Below are 23,921 nucleotides of genomic sequence, written 5' to 3' on the forward strand. Positions count from 1 at the left end.
GGCTAAAAGAGATTTAACCCTTAAAATAGCTATTGAAGAGTCTCAAGCTGCTGAACTATCTGCGCTTTCAGCAGCAGAAATTCAGGGAAATCCAATTAGCCAGGGCAGCTCAGCCATCCATTACAATGAAGCCTCCTCAGAAGAAGGCTCTGAAGGGGCTAATGAAGTAAATCGCCTCAGGCAGCAAAAAACCAGTCAAGGGGAAAATAGGCCAAACCCCATTTTACCTCCACGCCATCAGCCCATTTGTCTAAGCTGTGGGGGAAACCACCTCAGGGCATCCTGCAAGTTCAGGAATGCCATTTGTCTAAAATGCCAAAGGAAGGGTCATTTAGCCAGGGTCTGTCAAGCAGGAAAGACTTTTACCCAAAAGCCTCAGACAACCCAACATTTCCAAAAACAAGTTGCAGACTGTTTTACCTGCTATCAAGCCAAGCAGACTAACAAAGGCTCTAACAAAATTAGTGTTTTTGGTTCTATAGAAGGAAAACCTTGCAGGATGGAGGTTGATACAGGCTCAGCACAATCCATCATCTCCTGGAGCAGCCTGAAAAAGCTACTTCCCAGAATGGCTAAGAAGAAGCTTCTCGACTGCCAATTAACCCTTCACGACTACCAAGGCAGAACCATCCCAGTCCTCGGAAAAGGCAAGTTTTTTGTACAATTTTGAAATTTTAAAGGTCACTTGCCTTTAGTGGTAGTGGATGGTGCACTCCCTAGCCTGTTGGGGTTAGACTGGTTCCCTGCCCTTGGCCTCCATGTAAGCAGAATCCACTCTATTACAAATGCTGAAGTGGATACCTTGTTTAAGGACTATGCTGATGTGTTCAGCGAGGGGCTGTCGTAACTACCTTAAGCCATCCCCATGGAAACCAGTCATAAATACCTTTAGCTACTCTGCCTGTGAATAAACCCCTCCCTAAAAAGGGAAACTGTGGCTGTTAGACTGGAGAAACATGTTCAGAAGATAGGTAACCCAAGCATAGCCTGCTGTTTTAATTCTGTTCACAAATCTGATAGGCACCCCCCCCTTTACTGGAATTCACAGGCAACGTTTAAGCAGCTTTGACAATACCCTACATTCCTTGACAAAAGGGAACAAGCCTAACCACAGTTTGCTCCAAAACAGTAGTTAAATCTGCAGACAAGACAATAATTGTGAGCCTATTTTGCAAGGGGAGAAACTATTGTATTCAACTGGAGGGACAATATGCATGTTTTTGTCTGTTTTTAATGCACAATTTTTAAAAAATGTTTTGTGTTGTCTTTGTAATCATTTTATTTTCCAAAACTGGTATTTTACCTTGAATTTACTTGAATAAAATAAAATTTAATAAGAGGAATATCAAGTTTCCAGAAACAATATTTATGATTAGCACACAAGTAAAAAGCAGTAGAAAAATATCTCATTTTTAGTAACTAGGACTTGACTAACAATAGAGTCTCATATAAGAACATGAATGATGGACTGGGAGAAAGATGAGGGATACTAAATTTGATATGTATGTTTGTGAAAATGATCTCAAAATCGTAGTTAACTGGAAATGGAATCAGAGTCAGCAGGTGAGGCTCATGGAAAGAAAGCAAATGCACCCCTAAGAATCTCAGGAAGTGAATGTTCTTGTTCTATCTCGGAGAGTGGGCGCAATAACGGAGACGAGACATCAAATAGTGACTCCAACTCTTTATTAGTGACTTCAGGAAACAGAGCAAAGAGAATGGCAGCAGCAGCTCCTTTTATAGAGCTGGCTGCTGTCAAAGCGTCCAATGGTTTAAGTTTGCCGCGCTTGGAGCGTCCAATCGCGGCAGCCCGTTAACTAGCCAATCAGATCAGTCCAGAATGACCAATCACTGTTAGGGATAACATTGTTTTACCCTAACTGTTTTGGGTAAAGATAATAAAATGATGAATCATGGTTTGTCAGATAAAGTGTATGTGACTTTAAGCTAAAGGAATGTAATTAAGGGTGCAGCTGTAAAAGTACTATATAAGCAGCAAGGCACTCTCTGGCTCTTACTGGCTGGCTTATTGAAGACTGCGTTCTTGCTGAAATGGGGAGTGAAGAAGTGTGTTGATATTTCTCAAGGGAGAGAAGATTGGACTGATTTATTGTAAGTGTACTGACATTGGCTATTCAACACGGACTTTGCAAATAGAGTATCCCTGACAAGACTTGACTGGTCAACTCTCTTCATAATCTACATAAACGACCTTTGTGATCATATCAAGAGCAATTGCGTTCTCTTCGCTGATGATGTAAAGCTGTTCAATACCACAGACAATACTACTACCCTACAAAAAGACCTAGACTATGTATCTGAATGGTCTAACATATGGCAACTTCAAATCTCAACAAATAAATGCTCTGTCTTACATATTGGTAAAAAAATCAGAAAATAAAATACAAGCTGAATAGTCAAGATCTTGTTGATGACCCAAGCTCTGTAAAGGACCTGGGAATACTCACCTCTAATGATCTAAGTGCTAGAGCCCACTGCAACTACATAGCCAAAAAGGCATTAAGAGTTGTTAACCTAATCCCACGTTGCTTTTTCTCTGGTAATATCTCACTACTAACCAGAGCATACAAAACATTTGCTAGACCAATACTCGAATACAGTTCATCAGTCTGGAATCCTTATTACGTATGTGATATTAACACAATTGAGAAAGTCCAGAAGTATTTCACAAGAAGAGTTCTCCACTCTTCTACTCGTTTTAGAATACCTTATGCCACCAGACTCGAAATTCTAAAACTAGAAAACCTTGAATTACGCCGTCTTCGGTCAGACTTAAGCATGGTATATAAAATCATACATTGCAATGTCCTACCTGTCAATGAATACTTCAGCTTTAACCATAACAACACAAGAGCACACAACAGATACAAACTCAAAGTAAACCGCACCAAACTTGATTGCAGGAAATACGACTTCAGCAATAGAGTGGTCAATGTCTGGAATACTCTACCCGACTCTGTAGTCTCTTCCCCAAACCCCAAAAACTTTAACCTTAGACTGTCTACTATTGACCTCACCCCTTTCCTAAGAGGTCTGTAGGGGCGTGCATAAGCGCACCAACGTGCCTACCATCCCTGTCCTATTGTTTCTCTTATTCTATTATTTTTCTTATATGTACCCATTTCATATATTCACAACTATGTATACACTTGTACTTATTATCTTGTAAACAATTGACAAATCAAATAAATAAATAAATAAATAAAAATAAATTGATATATGACTACTGGACTGTTTACATGACTATGCTATAATTCTTAAATGGAATAAATTATAATTTTGATAGCACAAGCGTATCTGTATTTTTACTGCGTGTTAGCGAGAAGGCTTATCTCACACATTTACCTGTCTTCCTATCTGACTTCGCTGCACGTTCTGTTTAGTTTGTTTTCCTTAACACCTGTTGGGGAATCCAGGCTTAACAATCACGACCGCTGTTAACGGACCAATCAAATGTGCAGGATTACGCGCCTGCTTGTGGAAAGGCCAGTCAGGTTCGCAGGCTTATGAGCCTGCTAGTTCAGAACACCCCTCCCCTCTAGGTTCCGTCTCAGGGGTGGGGTGATGTATTCGCGCAGGTAGGCAGGTCTTTGCACCTGTCTACCTGATTTGCATTGTTCAACCTGCCTTTGCTCGGATTCTGGTTCTGGTGGATTGTTTAACGGTGACCTGGCTTCTATGCTTGGTATCCTTGGAGGTGACTCGGGGATGCCTTCAACATTACCCTCGTTCCTGTCGTCTGGGTCCTCTGAACTCGCTGACCCCGCTCGGCTGCTGTTGCCTGGAGAAGTGACCATCTGCCATGGGTCCTCTTCATCAGGTGAGTATGCTGGGCTTGATTGTGTGAACTGTGGGTTTGAGTGTCTTGGAGCAGGTGTTATTTCGTTTTCAAAATCCTCGGTTTCCCTTCCCCCTCTGGTTTCGATTTCAGAGTTCGTGGAGGGGGTAGTTGTCAGCCTTGAACGCAGCTGGTCGATGTGGCGTTTCCACAATCTTCCATCTGTGGTTTCTAATCGGTAGGAACGGGGGCCTGTAATTTGTGTTATCTTGGCAGGGACCCACAATGGGTCACCTGTAAAATTCTTAGCGAATACGAGGTCTCCTACCTTAAATGTGCGATGTTTGCTGCTGGAACCCAGGGGCTTTTCTGGGGTGTAGGCAGGGTGTAGGCAGTCCAGGTGTGATCTAAGTTTTCTGCCCATCAGGAGTTCGGCTGGGCTTTTGTTTGTGGTGCTGTTCGGTGTAATATGTTGGAGAAGGAGCATCCTGGTGACTCTGTCGTGAATGTTTCCTTGGTCTATTTTGTGTAGGGTTGTTTTAGTCAACTGAACCATTCGTTCAGCCCTGCCATTGGCCGCTGGGTGAGCAGGTGATGTCAAGGCGTGACGTATCCCCCAGTCCGCTAGGTATTGTTCAAACACCAAGGCAGTAAACTGCGGGCCATTGTCAGAAACCAGGACATCTGGAAATCCGTGCGTTGCAAACAGTCTGTTTAGTTTTTTGATGACCGCTTCTGTGGTGGTGGTCTTCATCTTGTTCACCTCGAGCCAGTTTGAGTAGGCATCTACTGTTATTAGAAAAGTATGTCCTTTTGTAGGTCCCGCAAAATCGATGTGGATGCGGGACCATGGACCCCTGGGCGTTTCCCATTCCGTTGGGGGTGCTTTTGGTGGAGCCGAATGTGTTTCTTGGCATTTGCTACAGGTGGCAACCCAGGCTTCGATTTGTCTGTCCATACCTGGCCACCAGGCGTAGCTCCTTGCCAGTGCTTTCATTTGCACGATGCCCGGGTGTCCATCGTGCAGCACTTTCAGGACTCTGCATTGAAGTTTTTCTGGAATGGCTACTCGGTCTCCCCATAACACGCACCCCTTTTGGGAGAAAAGTTCTGTCTGTCTGTTTTTGAAGGGTTTGAACTTGTCGTTGGGTACGATTTCTGGCCATCCCCTCTCCACCCAGCTGAGGACTCACACCAGACAAGGGTCTTTTTTTGTTTCTAACACGATATCCTGCGCAGTTAGTGGAGGTGAGGGAAGCATCTCAATTTGTAGTGTGGATAGCATAGGAGCTGGGTCGTCTAGGAACTCAGGCAATGGCGAACGGCTTAAGGCGTCAGCATGGGGAATGGCTTTCCCCGGTCGATGTCTTAACTGGTAGTCATAGGCGGCTAAGAACTCCGACCATCGTGTCATTCTCGGTGATAGGATGTGGGGAGTTGGTTTATCCCCTGCTAAAATGCCAAGCAATGGCTTGTGGTCTGTGATTATGGAAAAGGATTGTCCATATATGTATTCATGGAATCTTTTAATTGCGGATACAATAGCAAGGGCTTCTTTATCTAATTGACTATAGTTCCTTTCAGTTTTAGACAAAGTTCTTGAAAAGAATGCGATAGGCGCCTCCGTACCATTTGGTAGAACGTGGCTCAGGATGGCTCTTACTCCAAAAGGTGAAGCGTCACAAGTCACAGTCAAGGGTAGTGTCTCGTTATATTGGATTAACACTGCATCAGATGTTAGAAGGTCTTTGACTTGTTGGAAAGCTTGCTCCTCTCGACGTCCCCAAAACCAGGAAGCCTTCTTGTCGAGGACCCTATGCAGGGGTTCAGCAACAGTCGCCTTCTGGGGTAGGAAGATGTTATAAAAGTTAATGAGGCCCAGGAAGGCTTGGAGGTCTGTCTTGTTTCTGGGTCTTGGAGCATTTTTAATAGCTGCTAATTTCTTTTCGGTAGGGTGAATACCTTGTTTGTCAAGAAGGTAACCAAGAAATTCAACCCTCTCAGTGCATAATTGGCACTTGTCCTTCTTGACTTTGAGTCCTGCGTCCTGGAACTTTTGTAGGACAGTTCTTAGGTGTTTTTCTAATTGACTTCATGTAGGGGCGGCTATCAATACATCATCAAAATAGGGTACAACTCCTTTTATGCCCTGTAGCAACCTTTCCATCAAACTTTGAAAAATGCCAGGTGCTACGCTTACTCCGAACTGGAGTCTATTACATTTGAACGCACCCCTGTGCGTGACTATAGTTTGGGCTTCTGCGGTCTTTGCATCTACTGGCAGCTGCTGATACGCTTGGGCCAGGTCAAGCTTAGCGAATACTTTTCTGCCCCCGAGCGAGTGAAGAAGGTGTTGGACCACGGGTACTGGATAGGCGCTCTGTTGAAGCGCGTGATTCAGGGTGGCCTTGTAATCCCCACAGATTCTCAGGGATCCGTCAGGTTTTATGGGGGTTACAATTGGGGTCTCCCATCGGGCGTGGTCGATGGGTTCTAACACGCCCTGTGCTATTAATTTGTCCAATTGCTTGTCAATTTTCGGTTTGAGAGCAAAGGGAACTCGGCGTGGCTTTAGACGGATGGGTGCGATATCAGGGCAGAGATTAAACAAAATGGGGGACCCCTTGTACTTGCCTAATTGCTCGGTGAAGACATCTTGAAAATCCCGGATGAGGGCCGCCTCCCAGTCTTCGCTTACAGTCTGGTTGATGCCTGCCAATTCGTTTCCTAATGGCGCGAACCACTGTAATCCCAATAAACTGGGTCGGTCTCTGTCAACGACGGTGAGAGGTAGAGTTGTGGTGTGGTCTTTAAACGAGACCTGAACGTGACTGGAACCAGCAACCGGGATTCGATTGCCTTGGTAGTCCTTTAATATAAGTCTCTGGGTGTTGAGATCCTGGCGGCGGATGTCAGGGATCAGTTGCTTGAGAGTTTTCCAGGAGACCATTGATAGGGACGACCCGGAGTCGACTTCCATGATGCATGGTCTGTCTTCGATGGTGACCTTTACCCGGATTTTTTTTGCATCCACTGATGAGGCGTGACCGATGGTGACGGTCTGATGTGCCTCCTCTCATCTGGTAGTGGTGGCAAGCATTCGGTTTCTGTTGTACAGGCTCCATTGGGTGTTTGGGCGGTCCCGGTTTGATGGGTGGTTGCCTGCTGTCTGCCAGAAAGTATTTTCGTTCCTCTTGGGGCTGGATACTGGTTTACTTCTGCAGACCTTGGTGATGTGGCCCCTTTTATCACAGGAACGACAGATGGCATCTAGGAACCTGCAATCTGCTCGTGGGTGGTTTCCCCCGCATCCAGCGCATTGAAAATTGGGTTTACGACCTCGCTGGTCGCGCTGGTCACGCTCTGATCTGAGTCTGTTGACTTCTTCCTCTTCACCTTCTGATGAGGACTCGATGTCTTCGTGGTGGGCTGTTGTTGTGTGTCTCTCTGGGGGTGTTGCAATGTCACTGGTGAGTTGGCGGTTGGACCCATTCGCTCGGCGCATTCGGGCTGCTGACTTCCTGGTTGCTTCTGCTGCAGTAGCATCCGCTATGGCATCTGCGAGGGTGATATCTCCTTTTGCCATAATCTTGCTTTGGATGGTGAGGTCTCTTAGACCCAGGACAATCCGATCTCTCATGGCTTCTTCCAGATTCACGAAGCCACATAGTCCACCCAAATTTCTTAGGTCAGCTACAAAGTCCCCGATGCTCTCGCTTTCTCGTTGGTCCCTCTGGTAAAACTTGTGTCTTCTGATGAGGGTTGGAACTGCTGGGGCGTAATGAGCCCTGAGAATGGGAGCGAGGGTGTCCCAATCCATAGTTTTGACTTCAGCCGGTTTCGCTAGCACCTTTGCCATTTTGAAAACGGCGGGTCTGCAATGCGTTAGGAACACCGCGCGTTTCTTGCTAGGCATAACATCCTTCAGATTGTTGGTTTCCAGGAACATTTGGAACCTGTCCATATACGAGTCCCAATCTTCGTTAGCTGGAGCGGGTGGTATTGCGCTGCTGGTCATTCTGCCATTTTCTGCGCGTTGTCAGCCACGTGTTCTCTCAATACTTCGCGAGTGTTCAGTCAGCTCTTATCGTCTCCGCATCCCACCTTCGTCGCCAGTGTTCTATCTCAGAGAGTGGGCACAATAACGGAGACGAGACATCGAATAGTGACTCCAACTCTTTATTAGTGACTTCAGGAAACAGAGCAAAGAGAATGGCAGCAGCAGCTCCTTTTATAGAGCTGGCTGCTGTCAAAGCATCCAATGGTTTAAGTTTGCCGCGCTTGGAGCGTCCAATCACAGCAGCCCGTTAACTAGCCAATCAGATCAGTCCAGAATGACCAATCACGACCCGCTGTTAATGGACCAATCAAATGTGCAGGATTACGAGCCTGTTTGTGGAAAGGCCAGTCAGGTTCACAGGCTTACGAGCCTGCTAGTTCGGAACAGTTCTGGTTTAGGGAGACCCCACCTCAAGGACCAGGTCCCCTTGCAGGCACCACACTTGGAGGAGAATTTGCAAAAAAATCTACGTGAACTTCAGGGAAGGAGAAATAAGCCAAGGAAGACATGAAAGGAGCTGCTCTTAGCCTGGAGGAAAGACCACAAGGAGAAGAGCTGAAGATCAGAAGGAGTCTGGGAGCCCCTTTTCCAACTGACACAATCTCTCGGTTGGAGAAGGCAGGATGCAGGATGGTCGGAGAAGGAGGATGCAGGGTGCAGCCTTCTTCCAACCACTGACACACGTTACACACGAGCATAAGATCTGCTCACTATCATTCCAGGGTATCAGACACTGAAAAATGAATTCATTTACAAGAGAGGAGATTTTAGATGAATGAGAGAGAAAAATATCTTAAAAGGATGAGCTGTTTTAGAGCTGAGACAGTGAAGCAAAGCAGTTCAGTCTCCTCTTCATGGATTGTCTGAATGCAAAGATTGAGCAGCCATCAGTCAGAGAAGCTTGAACTGAGATTCCTGCAGTGAGGAGGGGTTGGACTAGATGGTCTCAGGGTCTCCTTCAAATTAACTTGCCACAAAAGGTAAATATTGTGCTGTTGTTGCTCTAGCCCTACCTAGTGGCCGGGGGCAGATAAGCCTAATTAGATGGGCTGAAGCCAGACTCCATTTTCTGTCAGCCTTGGAGAAGACGGAAGCCGCCATTTTGACCTCCGGAAACGGCCTCCGTCCCTCACGTGGAGCATCGCTGGAGCATCGTTCCAGCTGCTTCTTTGCTGGCTGTTAGTTCATGCTGCCTCTCTCACCTTTATATTTGACTCTCACTCTCTGCATTTCCTCAGTTTCCCTGTTCTCACAATAAAACCTCCAGATCCATGCCAGGGTCCGTTTCACTGAAGGAGATCGAGGGGGTTCGGCTGCCTGTTGAGGTCCACACAGACCAATGTGCAGTGGGGATGGAACAAAGGGGGGATCCCACCATGCTCATCGCAAACCCTCACATAGGGGGATTCATTTACAAAAGAATCAACAGTGCTATCATTCCCTGAGTAATTGAATTGGCCAGATCTGCTGAGATGGTTCCCCTCCTTCCCCTCTGGATTCCTTCTCCAAAGGTTCTCAGATGAATGGATCCCTATCGGGACCCCCATACCTGCCACGGCTGCAGCCTTTGAGATTTCAACCTCTTTTCTCCCTTCTTCCTTCCCCTCCTTGATCTGGAGGAATAGGCGGCATTCATGGCCTGGGCCAGAGTCTGAATGAGGTTGTAATCACGGTAGTCATTTGTGAACTGGATCCTGTCCCCTTTCTCCTGGGTCTCCAGTGGGGCTTTCTGGGTGCATCTTCTGCGGCCTTTGACAGAAAAGACCTGCTTGGAAAGAGAACAGCGGAAATAATGATCTTGAAATGGATCTTCCACAAAGAAATAGGGTTCAAAGGTATCATCGTCTGGAATTTCTTTTGCCAGATAATCAAAGTTCCAAATACTATGGATGTACTTGTAAAGTCTGTACTTTGGTATTGGATACGGTACAAAGTTTGCGAGGATCCAGACTTTCCCTTCAATGGATCCTTCCAAACGCATAAGTGTTAAATGGAAAGGAAGAATTGTGGCCCAGATGGAATCAAATTCTATGAAGTGAACAAAGACATTGACTTGTCTCCACTTAGAGAGGGCCTCCCTGAGGGCTGCTGTATATCCAGTTGTTGAGAATTGTTGTGATATAACAACACAAATTCCATTCCTGACAAGCATAGGAAGGAAAGTCCTCATGAAAATCTCTCCATTCTCTGTGTCTGAAGCAAAGAGGCCAATCAGGTTCCATCTGAAGTGGAGGAGCAGTTGAACAATTGCAGTGTAGTGGAATCCTTCTTTGGGGAGCAACAGGTAGAAAAAGGGGAATTGATTTTTATCACTCAGAGCCTCTGAAGAGGTTATATAACTAATCTGAAAAAGGAATGACGAATGCTGTGTTATACTTGGCATCAGATCAAATCTAAAATACTAGATTTTCATAAATCCAACCTGGTTCTCATGAATGTATTAGAATAGTTTGTTAAGTATACATTGTGTAAAATATTAAAGGCAGAATATTAGCAAGATTGAATAATAGTGGAAAATAATAAATATATATATATATATATATATATATATATATATATATATATATATATATATATATATATATATATATATATATATATATATATATATATTTGTTTTCTGAGGTTCTTGGTATTTGTATGTGGATCTTTGGCTATTCGGATTTTCTCCCATGTAAGATTGGAAGTATCTAGGCAGCGTTTCGATGAAGTCTCATTCATCATCTTCAGGCTTCTGTCTTCAGCTCTGTGCTTCTCAGAGTGATGTGAGCTTGCAGCTGCTTCTTCCTTCTAACTGCCAGTGGGGGTGTGACTTGACTGGGTGGGGGCTTGGCTGCGTTCTGATTGGGTGGGGTGTGTTCTCATTGGTTGGGGTTTGGCTGTGTTCTGATTGGTTGGGGGTTGGCCATGTTCTGATTGGCTGGAGGTGTGTTCTGTTCAGGTGGGGGCTTGGTTGTGCTCAGGTTGGTCTTAGTTACTGGGGAATTTGAGCTGCTGAGCTGTGATCTTGCTGTTTGGCTTCGAGTTCGTGGTCATGCTGCATCTTCATGGTGGGGGTCAGTTCGCTTCATGTATGGCTCAGTGGGGTTTGAAGTGGGTAGTGATGCAGCTGCAGTGCGGCTTCTGGTCTGTGGTCGTGTCTCATCTTCTGTGTGGGTGTGAGTCTGATTTTTACGTGGAAGTGTGGTGGTGGCATCTTGTGTGGCCCTCGTGGGTGTGGGTCTGGTGTCATTCATCATGTTAGGTACTCGTCTGTTCATGAGGCGGGTTTCCAAATGGCTGGTAAGCGGGAGGTGTCATCTCTTTTATTCATGCTGTGTGGGCGTTTTTCTATCTCTATGGCTTCTCTGATTATTCTGTTGTTGAAGTGTTCGGTTTTGGCGATAGTTCTGGTATTTTTAAAGTAAATCTCATGTCCTGTGGCTTTGAGGTGTTGGACCAGGGAAGAGGTCGGTTCTTCTTTTTGATTGAGTTCTTATGTTCTTCAACGCGTGCACTTATTCTTCTGTTAGTTTGTCCAATGTATGTGGTGGGGCAGGCGGTGCAAGGGATTTCGTATACTCCTTGGTTTTCTAACTCGATTTTGTCTTTAGGGTTTCTTAGGATGGTGGATATTTTTCTGTTTGTGCAGAATGCTGTTTTAATGTTGTGTTTTTGGAGGATCTTGCTGATTTTGTCTGTAGTGCCTTTTTATATATGGGAGGAGGGCTTTGCCGTTCTCTTGTTCTCTGTCTTGGATTTTGGTTGGGGTTTCTTTTTGGATTAGGTGGGTAATCTTCTTTCTTTGGAATCCATTGGCTGTTAGTACGTTGGTGAGAGTGTTTAGTTCGGTTTTTAGGTGTTGTTCATCAGCTAAGCATTTTGTTCTGGAGATGAGTGTCTCAGCTACGGAATTGATCTGTGCTGGGTGGTGGTGTGAGAGTGCGTGTAGATAGCGGTTTGTATGTGTTTTCTTCTGGTAGATGGTGTGTCCTAGGGAGCCATTGGGTTTTTGTATACCAAGACATCTAGGAAGGGAAGTTGATTGTTAGCTTCTGTTTCCATGGTGAATTGTATTTTGGGGTGTAGGCTGTTGAGGTGTGTGAGGAAGTTGTTCAGTTTTTCTTTCCCGTGTGGCCAGATTATGAAGGTGTCATCTACGTATCTGAGCCAGAGTTTGGGTTTGTGATCATATTTTTCTAGAGCTTGTGTTTCAAAGTGTTCCATGTAGAGGTTGGCGATGACAGGTGAGAGGGGTGATCCCATGGGTGCTCCTTCTATTTGTTTGTATTTTTGTCCATTGTAGGTGAAGTATGTATTGGATAGACAGTGGTTGGTCAGATCTAGGATGTGCTGGGGGGGTTGTATTTGTTTTGGATGGCTGTCAAGGCTTCTTTTATTGGCACTTGGGTGAAGAGGGATATGACATCGGAGCTCACTAGTAGGTCACTGGGTTGTAAGTTTTGTTTCTTTATGATCTCGATGAACTGGAATGAGTTTCTTACATGTGAGTTGATGGATTCTGCATAGGGCTGTAGTTGTTTGGCGAGAAATTTGGCTAGGTTTTGTAGAGGTGAGCCTATGGAGCTGACTATTGGTCTAAGTGGAGTTCCTTCTTTGTGTATCTTGGGGAGACCATAAAGCTTAGGGCATCTGGATGATTTCTCTCTGGGTATGATTCTTTGCTGGATTTCTTCACTGATGGGGAGGCTTTTATTTTGGATCTGGTGGTTTTTTCTAGGTAGGTGGTGGGGTCTGTCTTTAGGGGTTTGTATGTGGGGTCTAGGAGTAGGTTGGTTAACTTGGTTTGGTAGTCAGATGTGTTCATAACCACTGTCGCGTTGCCCTTGTCTGCTGGTAGGATTATTATGCTGGTGTCTTCTTTCAGGTTACATAGTGCAGTTTGTTCTTCTTTGGATAAGTTGCTTTTGAGTGGTTTGCTAGTGCAGAGGATGTTGGTGATTTCGAGTCTGATTCTATTAGCCTCATCAGGGTTGGTTTTGGTCAGGCTGGTTTCAACTCCGCATATGATGGTTTCTGTGGGGATGTGTTTGGGAGCGACAGCAAAGTTGAATCCTTTTGAAAGGACCTTGGTTTCGGCTTCGGTGAGGATCTTGTATGAGATGTTGTGCACTGTTTGTTTCATGTGTGGCTGTGAGGGGGGAGGAGTTGGTTTCTGGCGTTGTTGTAGTTTTCTGAGTTTGTTGGTGTGTGTGTCTGTCTTGACCAAATCAACGATGATCTCCTCACACTTCACCTCAGACTCAGCAACAAGATTCACCCCTTACTTTGGGACAAATCCAAACAACTCGCTGTCTGGAGAGCCGAAACACAGACCACCCTCAAGACAGACATATATATACATACATATACATACATATACATATACATACATATATACATATATACATATACATATACATACATATATATACATACATATACATACATACACATATATTACTGTATGACCCCCTGCAATTTATTGCAACTAGATTAACATGTGCAAATGCCAACTTAAGGATTGTATTCCAATAAAGGGTCTATGATAATATTTGAGGATTGCTGCATCTTTTTCTGCTTCCATATCCCAGATTCTTTGTGGAGGAATCTTTTCAGCTTCTTCTCCAGTTGTACAAGAAACAGGGAGACTTCAGTTGCAGTCTAGGATTGCAATGGCTTTTTTTGGCTGCTGCCACACACTGCTGGCTCATATTTAAGGGATTGTCCATTCAGACTCCAAGATCTCTATCACAGTTACTGCTATTGAGCCAGGTGTCACCTAATCTGTAAGTGTACATTTGGCTTTTCTTGCCTAAGTGTAAAACCTACTTTTCTCTACAGTGAATTTCATTTTGTTAGATAAGCTCCATGTTCAAGTCTATCTAGATCCATCTGGATCTTCAGCCTGTCTTCTGGGGTGTTGGCTATTCCTGCCACTTTAGTGTCATCTGCAAATTTGATGATTTCCCCATCTAACCCCTCATCCAACCCATTGATGAAGATGTTGAAGAGCCCTGGGTCTAAAATGGGGTCCCCCACTGCTTGTTTCCCTCCATGTAGATGAAGTTCCATTGAGGACCACAGGCTGAGTCCATGCTGTCTGTCCCACATAGTTTTAGCTTACCGAGAAGTAGGTGGTGGTTTACTTGGCCAAAGCCTTTCTGAAATCCAAGGTTACAATGTGCACTGCATTTCGCTGGTCCACTAATTTAGTTTTTTTTTTCAAAGAATGAAACAACATTTATTTGTGATCTGTTTTGGATCCTTCATTAGTCCTAGGAAGTCGTTCATATCTAAATTGAATAATCAGGGTTCAAATATGCCCCCTTCCCTTCATCCTTGCTAAGCATTGATTCTTCTTCTCAGGGCTCCATTGAGCCCAAACCTTCCTCTCAAACAAGGGCTTGGATCAGGGCCAAATGTCAGAGCTCCATTTTGAGGGCGATCAATTTCCTCCATAATATTTCTCTGTTTATTGTGTCAAATGCTACATTAACATCTAGAAAGCCAGCAAACTGTGGTTTACCACAGTGAGATAGATATATATATATGTGACCTCGCATTCCTATGCAACTGCCGAGATCAAAATTTAATTCCCACAAGCTTCCAATTGAAATTCCACACCAACACAGCAGCCACCAAACGCATCCTAAAAAGAACAGAATTGGCCCTAATTAGAAATGAACTTCACACAAAAAGATTTCTCCTAGACCAATTCAACAAAGATCTTCTTACACTTCACCTCAGACTCAGCAGCAAGATTCACCCCTTACTTTGGGACAAATCCAAACAACTCGCTGTCTGGAGAGCGAAACACAGACCACCCTCAAGACAGACACACACACCAACAAACTCAGAAAACTACAACAATGCCAGAAACCAACTCCCCCCCCTCACAGCCACACATGAAACAAACAGTGCACAACATCTCAGACAAGATCCTCACCGAAGCCGAAACCAAGGTCCTTTCAAAAGGATTCAACTTTGCTGTTGCTCCCAAACACATCCCCACAGAAACCATCATATGCGGAGTTGAAACCAGCCTGACCAAAACCAACCCTGATGAGGCTAATAGAATCAGACTCGAAATCACCAACATCCTCTGCACTAGCAAACCACCCAAAAGCAACTTATCCAAAGAAGAACAAACTGCACTTCGTAACCTGAAAGAAGACACCAGCATAATAATCCTACCAGCAGACAAGGGCAACGCAACAGTGGTTATGAACACATCTGACTACCAAACCAAGTTAACCAACCTACTCCTAGACCCCACATACAAACCCCTAAAGACAGACCCCACCACCTACCTAGAAAAAACCACCAGATCCAAAATAAAAGCCTCCCCATCAGTGAAGAAATCCAGCAAAGAATCATACCCAGAGAGAAATCATCCAGATGCCCTAAGCTTTATGGTCTCCCAAGATACACAAAGAAGGAACTCCACTTAGACCAATAGTCAGCTCCATAGGCTCACCTCTACAAAACCTAGCCAAATTTCTCACCAAACAACTACAGCCCTATGCAGAATCCATCAACTCACATGTAAGAAACTCATTCCAGTTCATCGAGATCATAAAGAAACAAAACTTACAACCCAGCGACCTACTAGTTGAGTTTCGATGTCATATCCCTCTTCACCCAAGTGCCAATAAAAGAAGCCTTGACAGCCATCCAAAACAAATACAACCCCCCAAGCACATCCTAGATCTGACCAACCACTGTCTATCCAATACATACTTCACCTACAATGGACAAAAATACAAACAAATAGAAGGAGCACCCATGGGATCACCCCTCTCACCTGTCATCGCAAACCTCTACATGGAACACTTTGAAACACAAGCTCTAGAAAAATATGATCACAAACCCAAACTCTGGCTCAGATACGTAGATGACACCTTCATAATCTGGCCACACGGGAAAGAAAAACTGAACAACTTCCTCACACACCTCAACAGCCTACACCCCAAAATACAATTCACCATGGAAACAGAAACTAACAATCAACTTCCCTTCCTAGATGTCTTGGTATACAAAAAACCCAATGGCTCCCTAGGACACACCATCTACCAAAAGAAAACACATACAAACCGCTATCTACATGCACTCTCACACCACCACCCAGCACAGATCAATTCCGTAGCTGAGACACTCATCTCCAGAACAAAATGCTTAGCTGATGAACAACACCTAAAAACCGAACTATACACTCTCACCAACGTACTAACAGCCAATGGATTCAAAGAAAGAAGATCACCCACCTAATCCAAAAAGAAACCCCAACCAAAATCCAAGACAGAGAACAAGAGAAGCGGCAAAGCCCTCCTCCCATATATAAAAGGCACTACAGACAAAATCAGCAAGATCCTCCAAAACACAACATTAAAACAGCATTCTGCACAAACAGAAAAATATCCACCATCCTAAGAAACCCTAAAGACAAAATCGAGTTAGAAAACCAAGGAGTATATGAAATCCCTGCACTGCCTGCCTCACCACATACATTGGACAAACTAACAGAAGAATAAGTGCACGCGTTGAAGAACATAAGAACTCAATCAAAAAGAAGAACCAACCTCTTCCCTGGTCCAACACCTCAAAGCCACAGGATATGAGATTGACCTTAAAAATACCAGAACTATCGCCAAAACTGAACACCACAGCAGCAGAATAATCAGAGAAGCCATAGAGATAGAAAAACACCCACACAGCATGAATAAAAGAGATGACACCTCCGCTTACCAGCCATTTGGAAACCCGCCCTCATGAACAGGCAGTACCCAACATGATAAATGACACCAGACCCACACCCATGAGGCCACACAAGATGCCACCACCACACTTCCACGTAAAAATCAGACTCACACCCACACAGAAGATGAGACACGACCACAGACCAGAAGCCGCACTGCAGCTGCATCACTACCCACTTCAAACTCCTCTGAACCATACATGAAGCGAACTGACCCCCACCATGAAGATGTGGCACGACCACGAACTCGAAGCCAAAGCGAACACAGACCCAGACCCCAAACTCAAAGCCATATTAAAAACCCAAAATGCTACATCACAGCCACCCGCTCAGGACATCACATCAGAAAACTCAAGAAATTACACCTCAAGAACTCAAGAAGTCACAACACAGCAAATGACCCAGGATATCACAGCACAAGACCAAGGATACCACAGCAATAAATCTCACAAGGTCATCACACAACCCATTACCCAAGCTGTTACTACACAGGAGGCTAATCGAAAAGAGATCAAAACACAAATGACCCAGGAGATTACAATGCAAGACCCAGGATACCACAACAAAAGAACTCACGAGCCCATCACACAACCCATTACCCAAGCCGTTAAAACACAAGAGGCTAACGACCCAGGAGATGACAGCACAAGATCCAGGATATCTCTACAACAAAAGGCCATTACACAGCCCATTATACCAACATCAACTCCATCAACCAATCAGAGGCTGCAGCACAGCCAACCAGCCCACACACCATCCCCCACCACTTGTATATATAGAGATGGCAGCTCCGGTCACACACTGCTTCCACTGACACTAAGCCGAAAGCACCAGCCTGAAGATGGCGAGTGGGACCTCGCCGAAACGTTGCCTAGATACTTTGAATCTTACAAGGGGAGAAAACCCGAATAACCAAAGATCCATACATATATATATATATATATATATATATATATATATATATATATATATATATATATATATATTCTGAGGTTCTCGTGGGTATCAGAACACAGCCAAGCCCCACCCAATCAAGTCACACCCCCACTAGCAGTTAAAAGGAAGAAGCAGCTGCAAGCTCACATCACTCTGAGAAGCACAGAGCTGAAGACAGAAGCCTGAAGATGATGAATGAGACTTCATCGAAAGCGTTGCCTAGATACTTCCAATCTTACGTGGGAGAAAACCTGAATAACCAAAGATCCATATATATAGAATTCGAATCCAGAGCCCTGGCCAATGCCATCCTCAAACCCAAACTATGGTTAAGATACATCGATGACACATTCGTGATTTGGCCCCATGGACAAGAAAACCTAAACAATTTCCTAACACACCTAAACAGCGCACACCCCAAAATCAAGTTCACCATGGAAACAGAAACAAACAAACAACTACCATTCCTAGATGTACTAATCTACAAAAAAACAGATGGCACACTAGGACACACCATATACCAGAAGAAAACACACACCAACCGCTACCTCAACGCCCAATCCCACCACCACCCAGCACAGATAAACTCCATGGCTAAAACACTAATTACTAGAACCAAACGCCTGGCAGACAAGACACACATTAAGACTGAACTATGCACCCTGACTAAAATATTGACAGCCAACGGCTTCCACAAAAGCAAAATCACCAACTTGATCCACAAAAACACACTGAGACATAATAGAGACCCAGAAGATGAACAGACCCATGGAACAGCTGTCCTGCCCTACATAAGAGGCACTACAGACAAAATTAGTAAGATACTATACAGACACCACATCAAGACTGCCTTCAAAACAGACAGAAAAATAGCAGCCATCCTCAGAACCCCAAAGACAAAATTGACCTGGAAAACCAAGGCATATACGAAGTCCCCTGTGCATCATGCCCGGCCACATACATTGGACAGACCAATAGAAGAATAAGCACCCGCCTGGATGAACACAAAAATGCAGTCAAAAAGCTGGAACACACTTCCTCACTAGTCCAACACATGGAAGCCACAGGTCATAGCATCAACTTCAATGGCACCAAAACCCTAGCCACTATAGAAAATTCCAGCCACAGAATCATCAGAGAAGCCATAGAGATTGAAAAAAGACCAGAAAGCATGAACAGAAGAGATGATTCCACCAGGCTGTCAATCATTTGGAAGCCTGCACTCACAAACAAAAAATCTCCACACCACAAGCCAGGCAAACACCTGGGCACAAACAGATCCCCTGATACCTCCAGCTCAAACACATCCCAACCAGGCACCCAGATGAAACCCAGCTTCCTAACTAATGATAGCCGTCCATTTACCCGAAGCCAAGCTGCACTAAAGACCTCCAATAAAGTAACACAATGCTGCCAGCCAATCAAGATACAAAAAGAGCCAAAAAACAGACAGAAGATATTAGAGACACCAATCAAGCAGAACACAGCAAACTCCGAGACCAATAAACACAGACCAAGACTCCCAACCAATCAGGATGAAGAAAAAACCATTCTGGCACAGCAATAGGCTGCCCAAAATTTAAATCTGAAACCACTGTAAAAGTCTGACTCACAGACGGACACAATACAGAAGCCTGATGATGGCAGATGAGATTCTGCTGAAACGTTGCTACAACTTTAAAAGCACAACTATAATGACGTGGGAAAATACCCGAACAAAGCTGAAGGCCATACATGTAAGTAGAAAACTTAAGAAATATATATATATATATATATATATATATATATATATATATATATATATATATATATATATATATATATATATTTGTTTTTCTGTCTTTAGGGGTTTGTATGTAGGGTACATTTCTCTCTTTAGGGGTTTGTATGTAGGTCTGTCTTTAGGGGTTTGTATGTAAGACAGACCCCACCACCTACCTAGAAAAAACCACCAGATCCAAAATAAAAGCCTCCCCCATCAGTGAAGAAATCCAGCAAAGAATCATACCCAGAGAGAAATCTTCCAGATGCCCTAAGCTTTATGGTCTCCCCAAGATACACAAAGAAGGAACTCCACTTAGACCAATAGTCAGCTCCATGGGCTCACCTCTACAAAACCTAGCCAAATTTCTCACCAAACAACTACAGCCCTATGCAGAATCCATCAACTCACATGTAAGAAACTCATTCCAGTTCATCAAGATCATAAAGAATCAAAACTTACAACCCAGCGACCTACTAGTGAGCTTCGATGTCATATCCCTCTTCACCCAAGTGCCAATAAAAGAAGCCTTGACAGCCATCCAAAACAAATACAACCCCCAGCACATCCTAGATCTGACCAATCACTGTCTATCCAATACATACTTCACCTACAACGGACAAAAATACAAACAAATAGAAGGAGCACCCATGGGATCACCCCTCTCACCTGTCATGCAAACCTCTACATGGAACACTTTGAAACACAAGCTCTAGAAAAATATCATCACAAACCCAAACTCTGGCTCAGATACGTAGATGACACCTTCATAATCTGGCCACACGGGAAAGAAAAACTGAACAACTTCCTCACACACCTCAACAGCCTACACCCCAAAATACAATTCACCATGGAAACAGAAGCTAACAATCAACTTCCCTTCCTAGATGTCTTGGTATACAAAAAACCCAATGGCTCCCTAGGACACACCATTTACCAAAAGAAAACACATACAAACCGCTATCTACACGCACTCTCACACCACCACCCAGCACAGATCAATTCCGTAGCTGAGACACTCATCTCCAGAACAAAATGCTTAGCTGATGAACAACACCTAAAAACCGAACTAAACACTCTCACCAACGTACTAACAGCCAATGGATTTCAAAGAAAGAAGATCACCCACCTAATCCAAAAAGAAACCCCAACCAAAATCCAAGACAGAGAACAAGAGAACGGCAAAGCCCTCCTCCCATATATAAAAGGCACTACAGACAAAATCAGCAAGATCCTCCAAAAACACAACATTAAAACAGCATTCTGCACAAACAGAAAAATATCCACCATCCTAAGAAACCCTAAAGACAAAATCGAGTTAGAAAACCAAGGAGTTTATGAAATCCCTTGCACTGCCTGCCTCACCACATACATTGGACAAACTAACAGAAGAATAAGTGCACGCGTTGAAGAACATAAGAACTCAATCAAAAAGAAGAACCAACCTCTTCCCTGGTCCAACACCTCAAAGCCACAGGACATGAGATTGACTTTAAAAATACCAGAACTATCGCCAAAACTGAACACTTCAGCAGCAGAATAATCAGAGAAGCCATAGAGATAGAAAAACGCCCACACAGCATGAATAAAAGAGATGACACCTCCCGCTTACCAGCCATTTGGAAACCCGCCCTCATGAACAGACGAGTACCCAACATGATGAATGACACCAGACCCACACCCACGAGGGCCACACAAGATGCCACCACCACACTTCCACGTAAAAATCAGACTCACACCCACACAGAAGATGAGACACGACCACAGACCAGAAGCCGCACTGCAGCTGCATCACTACCCACTTCAAACCCATCTGAGCCATACATGAAGCGAACTGACCCCTCACCATGAAGATGTGGCACGACCACGAACTCAAAGCCAAACAGCAAGATCCCAGCTCACCAGCTCAAATCCCCAGCAGCTGGGACTAGCCTGAGCACGCCCACACAGCATGAATAAAAGAGATGACACCTCCGCTTACCAGCCATTTGGAAACCCGCCCTCATGAACAGACGAGTACCCAACATGATGAATGACACCAGACCCACACCCACGAGGGCCACACAAGATGCCACCACCACACTTCCACGTAAAAATCAGACTCACACCCCACAGAAGATGAGACACGACCACAGACCAGAAGCCGCACTGCAGCTGCATCACTACCCACTTCAAACCCATCTGAGCCATACATGAAGCGAACTGACCCCACCATGAAGATGTGGCACGACCACGAACTCAAAGCCAAACAGCAAGATCCCAGCTCACCAGCTCAAATCCCCCAGCAGCTGGGACTAGCCTGAGCACGGCCAAGCCCCACCTGAACAGAGCACGCCTCCAGCCAATCAGAACACGGCCAGCCCCCAACCAATCAGAACACAGCCAAGCCTCCAACCAATGAGAACACACCCCCACCCAATCGGACGCAGCCAAGCCCCCACCCAGTCAAGTCACACCCCCACTGGCAGTTAGAAGGAAGAAGCAGCTGAAAGCTCACATCACTCTGAGAAGCACAGAGCGAAGAAGCAAGCCTGAAGATGATGAATGAGACTTCATCGAAGCGTTGCCTAGATACTTTGAATCTTACGCGGAGAAAACCCGAATAACCAAAGATCCACATATATATATATATATATATATATATATATATATATATATATATATATATATATATATATATATATATATATATATATATTCTACATTAATATTCTGTGTCTCCTTTATCTTTTATTATTTTTATATTTTGTGATTAGATATTTCAAAACAAATTTGTTTTCAATATTAGATTATTCTTAGGCATGATTTATTGTAATATCTATCCAGCTTTTAACTCTACCTAAAACCTTTTGGTTCTTCTGCAAGGAATGCATTTGTCCCAAGTTTAACTTGAGGATCATCACATAAATTTTAGCCACAATATTTGCCAATCTATTTGCCTATAATTGCTAGAGACCTTTTTATTCCACATTTTAGATATTTAAAATGCTACTATTGCCAACTTCAATCCCACTTTATATGGCAGGCATTATTTATATGTGAAAATGAAGGTGCCAATAGAGGCCCCAACATCTAGGATATATTGATCAATTAAATAGTTAGTCGAATGTCTTCTCCAGGGAATGTATTCCTTGCATTTCAGGCCTTTTATGATTAATTTAAACATGAACATAATGGGGTAAAATATTGATATGTTCACTAATATGGAGAAAAGTAACTCTTGAGTTCCATGGAGAAGACATGATTGCCTCTATTACTCACCCACCAACACCCACCACTCACTGTACCTGATAGAGAAAAAAACACACAAACCTGTGAGACTTTGTAGGTGTCTCCTAATGTTGACATCTGGATGGAAATGGCCCTGTCAGCTTCATCAAGAAGAGCCAGAAGGTTCTCTTTCCTCCCACAGCCATAGTTGGGGACATTGGCTTCTCCAGTGGAGAGCATGTCCAGCAAGGCATCTGAAGTGTGGAAAGGGCTCCAATAGTTGTCATGGATGTTGTAGCCCAGGGTGAGATTGTGCAGGAGTTGGGAATTCTTGTTGACCATTTGAATGGCGAAAATGAATACAAAGCCATAATAAAAACCATCAGAATCCCTATGTTATAATCAACAGCAAACAACAAATACTTTTGTTATATATAATATATATTTAATCTTCCACAAGCCTACTGAGCCTTTATCCAACATTGATCCAAAACCAATGATCAGTTACACAAATATGGAAATTGGCTGAGGTGCAGCAACTACAACTAGTTCAACCACTACTTTAAATAAAATTCATTATTCAAGTGATAAATTAAGGATTGAACTGAGAGAGGAAAATAATCTGCAGTCCTTTCAGCTCTTTTTCAGACTCCTTTTTGGATGTGAGTCTCTTTCACAAAATCAGACACAAAAGAGAAACCATGGAAATCAAAATCATTCAGGAAATTAGACTTATCCCCCAAAGTAGGAATAAATGAGAAAAAAAACCAGAAAAGGAGAGAATGGAGGGAGAGCAACTCCATCACCCAGAATGACTTACGAATCACAGAAAACAAACTGAACTGAAGGAGCCACGTTGAAAAGCAAATTTATATGCAATCTTTCACTTCCAGTGATGACTATACCAATGAGATGGTCTCCTGGGCTGTAAAAGCTGCGTGGATAGTTTCCATCCTGGTGCTTGAAATTTGGAGGGCATTTCCTTCTCAGCTTCCCAGAGACTGGATGGGACACCAGCAGCATTAGAAGCAGAAGCAGGAGGTCCATAATTCATGGGAGGAATCAATCAATCCCTTTCCTGTTTCTAAAGGAGAATTGGAAGAATTCAAAGGACTCTCACAAGGTGGAATATCCAGTCACTTTCCTGATTGAAACACAGAGAAACACTCAGCTGCAAAGGAGAGAGACGTACATTCAAGAGCACAGACCCTGTCTCTCCCCAAACTCCATATTTCTCTGCCCAAAGTCTCCCCTGGAGGATTTGGCCAAAGAGCAGAGCTGAAGCTTTTATCATAATTCTCCCTCTCAGGAGGGATCCCTGTATAATTCAACTAGATCTTGGACTCCAAGATTGTTGGGCAATTCTCTGGAGAGAAATGAAAGGGGAATAATACCCATATTATTCATAATAATAGGG

The 23,921-nt window shown here is 43.9% G+C and overlaps 1 protein-coding gene across 1 annotated transcript in view; it reads right to left on the bottom strand.

Moving 5' to 3' along the window:
- The window catches only part of LOC148128641 (vomeronasal type-2 receptor 26-like), a 37,168-nt gene extending 13,293 nt beyond the window's left edge, over window positions 1–23,875 (bottom strand). The window contains exons 1-3 of the mRNA XM_087948676.1: window positions 23,325–23,875; window positions 22,607–22,895; window positions 9,409–10,203 (exon numbers count right to left, since the gene is read on the bottom strand). Of these exons, the coding sequence (XP_087804802.1) occupies window positions 9,409–10,203; window positions 22,607–22,895; window positions 23,325–23,551 (1,311 nt within the window). The 5' untranslated portion in view covers window positions 23,552–23,875. The remainder of the gene's footprint in view (window positions 1–9,408; window positions 10,204–22,606; window positions 22,896–23,324) is intronic.
- Window positions 23,876–23,921: the final 46 nt, after the last annotated feature.

Source organism: Notechis scutatus, unplaced genomic scaffold (genome assembly GCF_049901735.1).
Source record: "Notechis scutatus isolate UNSWTSFEM ecotype Mainland unplaced genomic scaffold, rNotScu1.2 NSCUCTG41, whole genome shotgun sequence".
Classification (NCBI taxonomy): Eukaryota; Metazoa; Chordata; class Lepidosauria; order Squamata; family Elapidae; genus Notechis; species Notechis scutatus.